Source organism: Leptonychotes weddellii, chromosome 12, assembly GCF_054177405.1.
Source record: "Leptonychotes weddellii isolate Sample4059 chromosome 12, ASM5417740v2, whole genome shotgun sequence".
Lineage (NCBI taxonomy): Eukaryota > Metazoa > Chordata > Mammalia > Carnivora > Phocidae > Leptonychotes > Leptonychotes weddellii.
This window is the reverse complement of record NC_138380.1, coordinates 24,448,216-24,458,537: the sequence shown is the minus strand read 5'-3', so window position 1 is coordinate 24,458,537 and position 10,322 is coordinate 24,448,216. Positions and strand designations below refer to the sequence as shown.

The 10,322-nt window shown below is 38.9% G+C and overlaps 1 protein-coding gene across 1 annotated transcript; it reads left to right on the top strand.

Moving 5' to 3' along the window:
- Positions 1-346: 346 nt before the first annotated feature.
- Positions 347-9,914, top strand: SPAM1 (sperm adhesion molecule 1). Its single transcript, XM_081799675.1, has 3 exons — positions 347-1,516; positions 2,407-2,496; positions 8,538-9,914. The coding sequence occupies exons 1-3, from the start codon at positions 560-562 to the stop codon at positions 9,081-9,083; spliced, it is 1,593 nt and encodes a 530-aa protein (XP_081655801.1). The 5' UTR covers positions 347-559; the 3' UTR covers positions 9,084-9,914.
- The last annotated feature ends 408 nt before the right edge of the window (positions 9,915-10,322 follow it).

Here is a 10,322-nt window from a genome sequence, read left to right as displayed (position 1 = left end):
TTTGGCATGCCACTCTAATGCGGTCTTTCAAGAAATAACAAACAAAAATGAGAGGTTCAACTGGAATTCTATTTAACAAGGCTTTGCTAAGGCATAGTATTCTACACAGCAGGAAGGCAAAAGGAAAAATAGCTACATTCACCCCAGTCATGATTTGGAAAGATGACACAAATGTTAGCTATTATAGGATTTGTATCATACAGAAGAGAAAATAATTTTATTGATTCAAACACAGGAGTTCTCCAGCTTGGAAAACTGAATTAAACTCTTGCACTTCCAAGTTGAGAACTTGGTAAAGTTGACAGTCTCGATACAGAAACATAGTGTAACAATATATTCTACATTTATTTTTTTTCCAGTTATAGATGAAGCAACTTGCAAAATATTCTTGAAATATGAAGCAAGAAGAATAATATTTAAAAGTAATGTGATCATTATACCCTTTTATCCATCAAAGTGGCTTCATTCCACTCTCTCTCTTCTGTACTTAGATCTTGCATGAAATATTGGACAAGCCGAAGTGTTTGGGAAGAAATTTTCATAGTCATTAATCTTTGCAATGGGTGTGCTCAGGTTCCAGCCTATCTTCTTTAGGAGTTTTGTGGGGTCCAGCGGAGTCACCCAAGCAGTGCTCACCTTCCTTCTGATTCCATGTTGCTTGACTCAGGAGTTCAGAGCACCCCCTTTTATCCCCAATGTATCTTTCCTCTGGGGCTGGAATGCCCCAACTGAACTTTGTGCTCAAAAGTTTAACGTGCAGCTAGATCTGAACCTTTTCTCTTTAGTAGGAAGCCCTCGAAAAAGTGCCACAGGACAAGGTATTACATTATTTTACGCTGACAGACTTGGCTACTATCCTCACATACATGAAAAGACTGGCAAAAATGTGAATGGAGGAATCCCCCAGGCTGGAAACTTAAAAAAGCACTTGGAGAAAGCCAAGGAAGATATTGGCCATTACATACAAAGAGACACCACGGGCCTGGCTGTTGTTGACTGGGAAAACTGGAGGCCTGTCTGGGCAAGAAACTGGAAACCTAAAGATATTTACAAGCATCAGTCTATTGAGTTGGCTCGGCAACAACATATAGAACTTAATGCCACAGAGGCCGCCAAGATAGCCAAAGCAGATTTTGAAAAGGCAGGAAAATGTTTCATGCAAGAGACCTTAAAACTGGGAAAATCCCTTCGGCCAAATTATTTATGGGGTTATTATCTCTTTCCTGACTGTTACAATCATAATTATAAGACCCCCGGTTACAATGGAAGTTGCTTTGATTTAGAAAAGAAAAGAAATGATGAACTCAACTGGATGTGGAAGGAAAGCACAGCCCTTTTCCCATCCATTTATTTGAATAGCAAATTAAAATCTTCTCCATACGCTGCTTTCTATGTCCGCAATCGTGTTTGGGAAGCCATCCGGGTTTCTAAAGTATCCAGTGTTAAACATCCACTTCCAATTTTTGTATATACCCGTCCAGTTTTTACTGATGTGTCTTTGAAATATCTTTCTGAGGTGAGTAAATCAAGGTGTGAGGCCTATGAAGTAGTATCCACAAAAGGCATTTAGTGGAATTCAACATCATTTTTGAAGGGAGTGAGATTTGGCTTTTAACATCCTTTACGAATATGCACACAGGTAGTTCTGCATTGTTATATAAATGCAAAATAAGAATATATTTTATTATTTATTATTTTTTTAAAGATTTTATTCATTTATTTGACAGAGAGAGGCACAGCGAGAGAGGGAACACAAGCAGGGGGAGTGGGAGAGGGAGAAGCGGGCTTCCCATGGAGCAGGGAGCCCGATGCGGGGCTCGGTCCCAGGACCCTGGGATCATGACCCGAGCTGAAGGCAGACGCTTAACAACTGAGCCACCCAGGTGCCCCTATTTATTTATTTATTTTAAGATTTATTTACTTGTGAGAGACAGAGAGAGAGAGAGAGCACAAGCAGGGGGAGCGGCAAGCAGAGGGAGAAGCAGGTCCCCCACTGTGCAAGGAGCCTGATGAGGGACTCGATCCCAGGACCCTGGGATCAGGACCTGAGCTGAAGGCAGCCGCTTAACCGATTGAGCCACCCAGGCATCTCAAAAAATTATTTCATTTTAATGTAATCCTATAATATCTTAACAACAACGAAAAAACTAGGTAGCATAGACAATGTATTCACTCAGTCCTCTTTTTTTTTCTTTCACACGGTTTGTCAATAGAAGTAATTAAAATAACAGAAAAAAATCTGTATTTTTGTTATAGTGGGGTCGTGGTGGCAATAAAAATTGAAATAGTGGGGAAATACTTGAATTATTATTGTTAAGTCAGAATTCTTAGCTTTGGTGTTACTGTCTTATGCACAGCATTTCTATTTTATTTCTATCTGTTAACTCTTTCTGTCACATTCACCAGGATGACCTTGTGAATACAATCGGTGAAACGGTTTCTCTAGGTGTCTCTGGAATGATAATATGGGGAAGCCTCAATTTAACCCAAAATGTGGTAAGTTGAATTGATAGGAAATAGATGAAAACATGTATTCTTTTAATGTTTTTGAGGATTGCTGTACTGAATAATAAAATAAGTACTATGCTTGGCACACAGTAGTAGGTGCTCAATTAATACTGGTTGCATCAAACTGTCCTTCATTTATGTGGTTATGCTATAAGGCAGAAAAAATTGTACCTGTTTTCCACTGAGGAAGCAGAAATTCAGTGAAATTGACCAAAATTCTCTAGGCTATGTGGTTAGCAAGTGGCCAAAACAGGACGACAAGCTCAGTGTTCCGGCATGGTGTTTGGCTTTTTGTACTTTACTGTGATATGTCTCTTCTCAAAAAACCCATGAACTAGTCAATGAAAGAATAGTCAGTTCTTTCTTTTACTTATTCATTTAGTCATTCAATGGCAGTTTATTACAAGGGTCAGCAAATGACAGCCAGGGGCCAAGAATGATTTGTATCCTTTTAAATGGATGGGAAAAAACTCCAAAAGAATAGTATTTATAATATTTATTTTATTTTATTTATTAGAGGGAACGAGAGAGAGAGAGCATGAGAGGGGGAGGGTCAGAGGGAGAAGCAGACCCCCTGCAGAGCAGGGAGCCTGATATGGGACTCGATTCTGGGACTCCAGGATCATGACCTGAGCCAAAGGCAGTCGCTTAACCGACTGAGCCACCTAGGTGCCCCAAGAATAGTATTTATAATAGGTGAAAATTAGGTAAGATTTAAATTTTAGTGTCTATCGGTAAAGTTTTAGTGGAATGTAGGCATGCGCCTTAGTTTAGGTGTCTATGGCTGCTTTTGCTGTACAAGGAAATAACTGAATAGTTATGGCAGAGACTGTATCATTCAAAACCCTCGAATATTTACTGTCTGCCCCTATACAGAAAACGTTTGCTGACCCTTGGTTTATTGAACATTTCCTATGATTAAGTGCCAGATAATTCTAGATGCTAGAAATGTAGCAGTGAATGAAGCGAAATCCCTTCACCGTGAAGCTGCATCCTTACAAGTGGAAATGCAACATACCCAGATAGGATAATGTCAGGTAGTGACAGGTGCAATAAAGAGCAATGAAACCGTGTAGGCAGGATAAACAGAGATAAAATGGCGGTGCTTAAGATGGGGCAGTCACAGAAGGCCTCTCTGATGAGGTGCTGTTGGAGCAGAGACCTGATGGAAAACAGGGACCAAGTCTCCAAGGGACCAAGTCAGGGATGGTAAGTGCAAGAGCCTTCAGACTGGAATGTGCTTGTCAAAAAAAGATGGAGGAGGTGTGAGCAGAGTGCAGTGAACAAGGAAGACAGGGGTAAGAGTGTGGTCAGTGAAAAGAGGGTCAGATGGAGGGCTTCGTAGGCCACCATAGGGCTTTCACTCTGATATGGAAGGCCACAATGAGGCTTGAGCAGAAGAGTTGCAATCTCTGACAAACATTTCTTACTTAGCTGAGCTGAGGATCTGCGGTGGAGGGGCAAGAGCAGGAGCAGAGAGAGGAAGCTGTTGATGGCTTGGACCATACATGCTGGCGGCGTGGTTTGAATATAACCCAAGAGTAGAACTGAGAGGTTGGACTGAGGGATTGGATGAGTAGGACAGATAAGAGAAGTGGTTAAGATGACTCCGAGGCTTTTGGCTTGAAGGAAGTGGCCTCTGAGATGGGAAAGACTTTAGGAGGAATGGTTTGGTGGGGGCCGGGAAGGGAGGAAGAAAAAGGATCCAGGAGTGGGGAAAGGGTGCATAGGCAATTGGGAATTACTTTTTAAAAATATTACTAAATTGTTCAAAACTTCTCTAAGGGAGAGGAAAAGGAATGCTTCTTTATTTTCCATGGGTTATATGTACTATTGTCTATTTTAAGTAAAATTTTGAGTAAAACTTGTTTTATTGGGGAAAAAATGGCATTTTTTTTCTGTATGGATGACTTGTTTTCATTTTCTCCTAATGCATTTTCTTTAGTTCAAAAAGCCTTTAACTATCACCACCTAATCCTTTTCTCTCTTCATTTTCATCCTCATTTAATTCTCTGTATCAGATCTGTCTTCCCCACCTCTTCAATCCTCTTGACTCAAGAGTAAAGCTATTACATGGACACTGCTGAATTGGAGATCAACTTTTCCTTCTCTAACATATGGAAATATGAGTGACTTAGGTGCCATAGAGAATGTCCCATGAAGCTCATGGCCTGGGAGACTTATCCTAGGACCTAGAGAGAAGAGACTTTATATAGCACTCTAAGACCAGAAGAGACCTTTTGTCTCTTGTCCTCCAGATAGACTCGCTATATTGTTAACTCATTTATAAAAGTACTCAACAGTAGTTCCCATCATGAGATTCTTTCAAAGTAATCTGAGCCCTTCTACTTATTTGGTAGAACTTTATTATCTCTGGCTTGATCACCGATCAAGAGAAATAATATAAGTTTGGAGAAAGGTATATGTCCCATTTGCAAAATCTTTCACGTCAGAAAATCATTTAAGAATTATAATTCTCCCAAATATATTCCTAATTTTCATTCACTGTTTCTCAAATCTGTAAACACCTTTCTCAAGGGTCTTATAAATTCTCTGATGGAATCATTTATAAATTCCCATACTACTTCTTTTTTTTTTTTTTTTAAGAACTGAGAACTCCACCCTTACTCTGATGAGGAGTGAATCAGGCTTTCTCCAATTAGTAGTATGGCATGACATTCTATTTGTCACACCTGTTTTTTTTTTAATCATTATTGCACTTTAATCTTAGATTTACATTCTTCTACCATGACTCTCATATCATCTTCAGCATATTTCATACAGGGACAGTTCTGCAATTTAAATATGGCTATTTTCTACCTAATGACACTGCCTTGAAATTGCCCCCTGTGGTCTCCGTTTTATATATTTCTGCTACTTTTCCCAAATGCTGATTTTGAATGCTGGTTCTATCATTACTTCCCCTTTTTTCTATGCCATTTGTAATCAATAGAATCATGGATTACTCGTCTTATTTCCTCTGATTCATTGACAACTTGAGAAACTGGTAACTGCAGGCTTAATGACTGAAATTGAATTAAAACAATTGTTATCAAATGTAAGCAAGCTATTTCCTTCCATTCCATTTTATTAGATTCAGTGGTATGACAGCCAGCTCCTACTGGTCCCAGCTCATGAGATGTGATTGTTAAATATTTGGAAATTTTGTGAACTGGTTGTTAACACAATCATTATTAAAAATTAAATTACCAAAACTTAGAATGAAATAAGTACTGTCAAAAACAAAAGTAATAAACACTCGGGGCACCTGGGTGGCTTAGTTGGTTAAGCAGCTGCCTTAGGCTCAGGTCATGATCCCAGGGTCCTGGGATCGAGCCCTGCATTGGGCTCCCTGCTCAGTGGGGGGCCTGCTTCTCCCTGTCCCGCTCCCCCTGCTTGTGCTCTCTCTCTGTCAAATAAATAAATAAATTCTAAAAAAAAAAACCCATAATAAATACTCAAAATATATCAGTTACATACTTCACTTTACTATTATCTCTTGAGGAACTTTACATCTACTGTATCTGTATAAGTGGAAATAGTATGTAATAATGTGATTCTCTACACCATACTATCACAACGTGTGCTTGATTTCCAATCACTCAGTGATGTCAGGTTGATAGCTTAAAATTGGCCATGGCAGATGTATTTATACCATGGAAATTGACAAATGCTATAAACCAGGCCTTATCTTTTAGAAATGGTTTCAGATCCTTCCAAAGAGTACATCTTGTGTAGGCTAATGATTCTCAAACCATTGTCATACTTTACTCCTCTTTTTGCCCAGCTCTTGTCTCTGTGGTCACTCAGACTGTCCTCTGAACTTGGTATTAATTCTCATATATCTTGGGCCCAGGGGATACAGTGTTGAAGAATACTGGCAAAGTCTCTGCACTCATGGAGCTTATATTAATGTTGGAGGGAAACAATATACAAACAAGAAAAATATTTGATGTAATAAGTACTATGCAGAGAATTAAAACAGATGTGAGAGTAGACAGGAAAGGTGTCTGAGGTTTAATTAAAGCTGCAATCTGAATGACAAGATAAAGTGACCATGTTAAAAATTAGAGGAAAGAGCATTCCAAGCAGAGGGAATAAGTAAGTGCCCTTTGAAATGAACCCACCATGCTTATGAAACAACTAGTATGCCTAAGGTAGAGTGGGTAAGGGAGAGGTGTTCAAGAGGAAGGAAGGATTACCCCACATCAGGCTGTATATAAGTCGGGAGAAATTGAATTTTATTCTAAACACCATGCAAAACTAGGATTAAGAAGAGGTTTTCTATTGCTGCCATAATAATGACAACACACTTAGTTTAAACAAGAGAGAATTATTATCTTATAGTTCTGTAGTTCCGAAGTCCAGCATGGGTCATAATGGACTAAAATCAAGATGTTGGTTAGGTTGTATTCCTTTCCAGGGGAGGATCCTCATTTGCTCATTTGGGTTGTTGGTAGGATTCATTTCCTTGTGGTTGTAGCAACGAGATGTCTATTTTCTGGCTGGCTATGGCTAAGGGTCATTTCTAGCTTCTAGAGTTCACTGCATTCTTTAGCTCTTGGCCCTCTCCTCTATCTTCAAAGCCAGCAATGCGGGGTTGAGTCTCCTTTACTTTTGAATTTGTTCTCTTTCTTCCATCTCATTTTTTTTAATCCAATCTGGAAAAGTTTCTACATTTTTAAAGGACTCATGTGATTAGATTGAGCCCATCCAGATAACTTGGGATAATCTCTCAAGGTCCATACTCTTCTCTGCAATCATGTGTGTAACATTCCTCTTGCCATGCAAGGTAACATAGTCACAGATTCCAGGGCATTAGAGTATGGACATTCTTGGAAGGCCCTATTCTTCCTACCATCGATGGCGAGAGAGTCAAGTGGAAGCTGCCTCAGCTTGCCTTCTGATCTACTACCATCACTTCCTTTGGTCTGCTGGAGGACCAGCACAGCCAGCTTACTCAGTGGAACTATGGATTATGAAAGAAAGTGAGTGACTATATTCTGTGTTTTTAAAAAGACAGCATCCCAGTTTTAGAATGCACCAGTCTCGAGATGAATCATTTTCGTTACTCATCACTCGTGCTCTGCCAAATAAGTATGTTTGTAAAAGAGCTTCATAATTCACCCATAACTTGAACTATACATAACATTTAACACAAAGTATACTCAGTTGAACCTGTTTAGTTGTTTTGAGCCAGCAGTTGAGAAATCTTTCTTATGCTGTTTAAACTTGTCCCACAAAGATGATTCTTTTTTAAAGATTTTATTTATTTATTTGAGAGAGAGAGAATGAGAGACAGAGAGCATGAGAGGGAGGAGGGTCAGAGGGAGAAGCAGACTCCCTGCCGAGCAGGGAGCCCGATGCGGGACTCGATCCAGGGACTCCAGGATCATGACCTGAGCCGAAGGCAGTCGCTTAACCAACTGAGCCACTCAGGCGCCCACAAAGATGATTCTTATTACCTTTATTTGTAATTTCTTGAGGGCTATCCAATGATATGCTGGGCCCTGTGCTAAGCACTTTTATATACATTGTATCTTTTCATCTGAGTTAAGTGCTATAATCATCCTTATTTTACAAATGATGAAGCTGAAGCATAGCCAGGTTAACTGATTCACCCAAGGTCACCCAGATAGGAAACTGAGAATGCTTGCAAGATGCCCAAGGTCACAGAGCTAGTCATTAATGGAACTGTGACCAATCAGGGAAGATGGGCCCCAGAGACCATTCTCTAACTGCTCTACCATTCTGCCCCATTAGTTTATGAATTATTAAAGAAGTCCAAGGCTAGTTTGAAGTTAAGGTTCAACTGGTCAATTATTCATTGATTCATTCATGAAATGGCATGTGAAACTTACTTACAAATGTTACAAAAACAGTCAGAATAATCTTGCTTGATAAGGTAAAAAAGGTAAACTATTCCCTACCTCTTGCCGGGTCTTGTTTTATCATGCTTCCTTAGAACGTGCATATCACAGATGAACTAACTTGTCCCTTGATATTCTAACCTTCTTATAATTTTACAGCAATCTTGCACAGAGCTAGACAATTACATGAAGAATAAACTGAATCCTTACATAATCAACGTCACCCTAGCAGCCAAAATGTGTAATCAAGTGCTTTGCCAGGAGCAGGGAGTATGTATAAGGAAACACTGGAATTCAAGTGACTATCTTCACCTGAACCCAGAGAATTTTGCTATTCAACTTGAGAAAAGTGGAAGATACACAGTACAAGGGAAACCCACACTTGAAGACCTGCACCAATTTTCCAACAAATTTTATTGCGCTTGTTATGCCAATGTCCGTTGTCAGGAGAGAGCTGATATGACTGAAATTCATACTGTTAAAGTATGTGTTGCTGGAGATGTTTGTATAGATGCCTTTCTAAACTCAGAACCCATTGGTCATCTTTCTAGCTGGAAGGGGAAATCTGCCACTTCCAGCAATATCTTATCTGCCATGTCACCTGCCACAGGGTCTCCATGTGATCCTGGTAAAGACCTTAGTAGGTGCCTCAAAGCCAGATTTATAGTAGAAGCCAACTCCAAAACCCCTCAAGTGGGCTATTAGAGTGTATATATTCGAAATAAGAAACAATAAAACAACCTATTCAAGTACAAGCTCAGTGTTTATTAAATTTTCTGTCTACATACATTGTTTTAATATCTTTTACATCTCTATATGTAATAGTTTAGCTAGCTTAGATTTTTTTAGGCAAGTGATGATACCTATATACTTAAAGACTTATATTTGAAATGTGAATCAAAACTCATGGCCAAGATAGTATTTTGATTTTTTGAGCAAAGATTGCTTTTTCATGATCAAATTGAACCTGAGATTATTATTAATTAATAAACAAAGTATGTTGGCTAGCACCTTTAATTTTCAAAATTGTAGTCAGGGCAGTGTTACTACTAAATCCATTGATACTACATTTTGCTTTTGAAAATCAGAGTAGAATGTTAATTATTAATATTGCATAGAATTTGCTTTGTAAGATGATATCCAACTTTGTATTTTCTAATTGCCATGAGTCTATAGCAAATAATCTCACATACCATGATGTATATACAGAACTAACAGGTATCTGTTATATTCTTGGTTCAATCTTGGTACAATCTAGACTGATTGTAAGGTCTATAACACTTAGAGGCCTAGTGTTCTTTCTGAGAAAAGTAAAGATTTAAATAACGCCAATTTACTTCAAATAAATGTCTTTCTGAGTAGTTTGTAATTTGCAATAAAAATGTCAAGAAATTATTATGGTAATAAACCTTATCTTTTAAAATGTAATATCCCAAGTGTACCTGTCTGCCTTGAGCATAGAACTATGGATTTTAGCTATTTCATCTTGATAATTTCTTCAAGTTATGTTTTATAAAAAGGTAACCTTTAAAAAGTGATTATCCTGTCAACTCTGTACATGGTTTAATAGATATTCAGAATAAATATAAAAAATAGCCCAGGGCGCCTGGGTGGCTCAGTTGGTTAAGCGACTGCCTTCGGCTCAGGTCATGATCCTGGACTCCCAGGATCGAGTCCCGCATCGGGCTCCCTGCTCGGCGGGGAGTCTGCTTCTCCCTCTGACCCTCCCCCCTCTCATGCTCTCTCTCTCTCTCATTCTCTCTCTCAAATAAATAAATAAAATCTTTAAAAAAAAAATAGCCCAGTTTTCTTTCACTCTTGATGGTCTTTGACAATCTTGTGTACTTAAATGGCCTTATTTCATCTGAGCATCCATTCACATGGCAGAGAGTGTTTACTCTCTGCCAGGCTCACTATTCAGTTTCACAGATTCAAGGTGAAGTA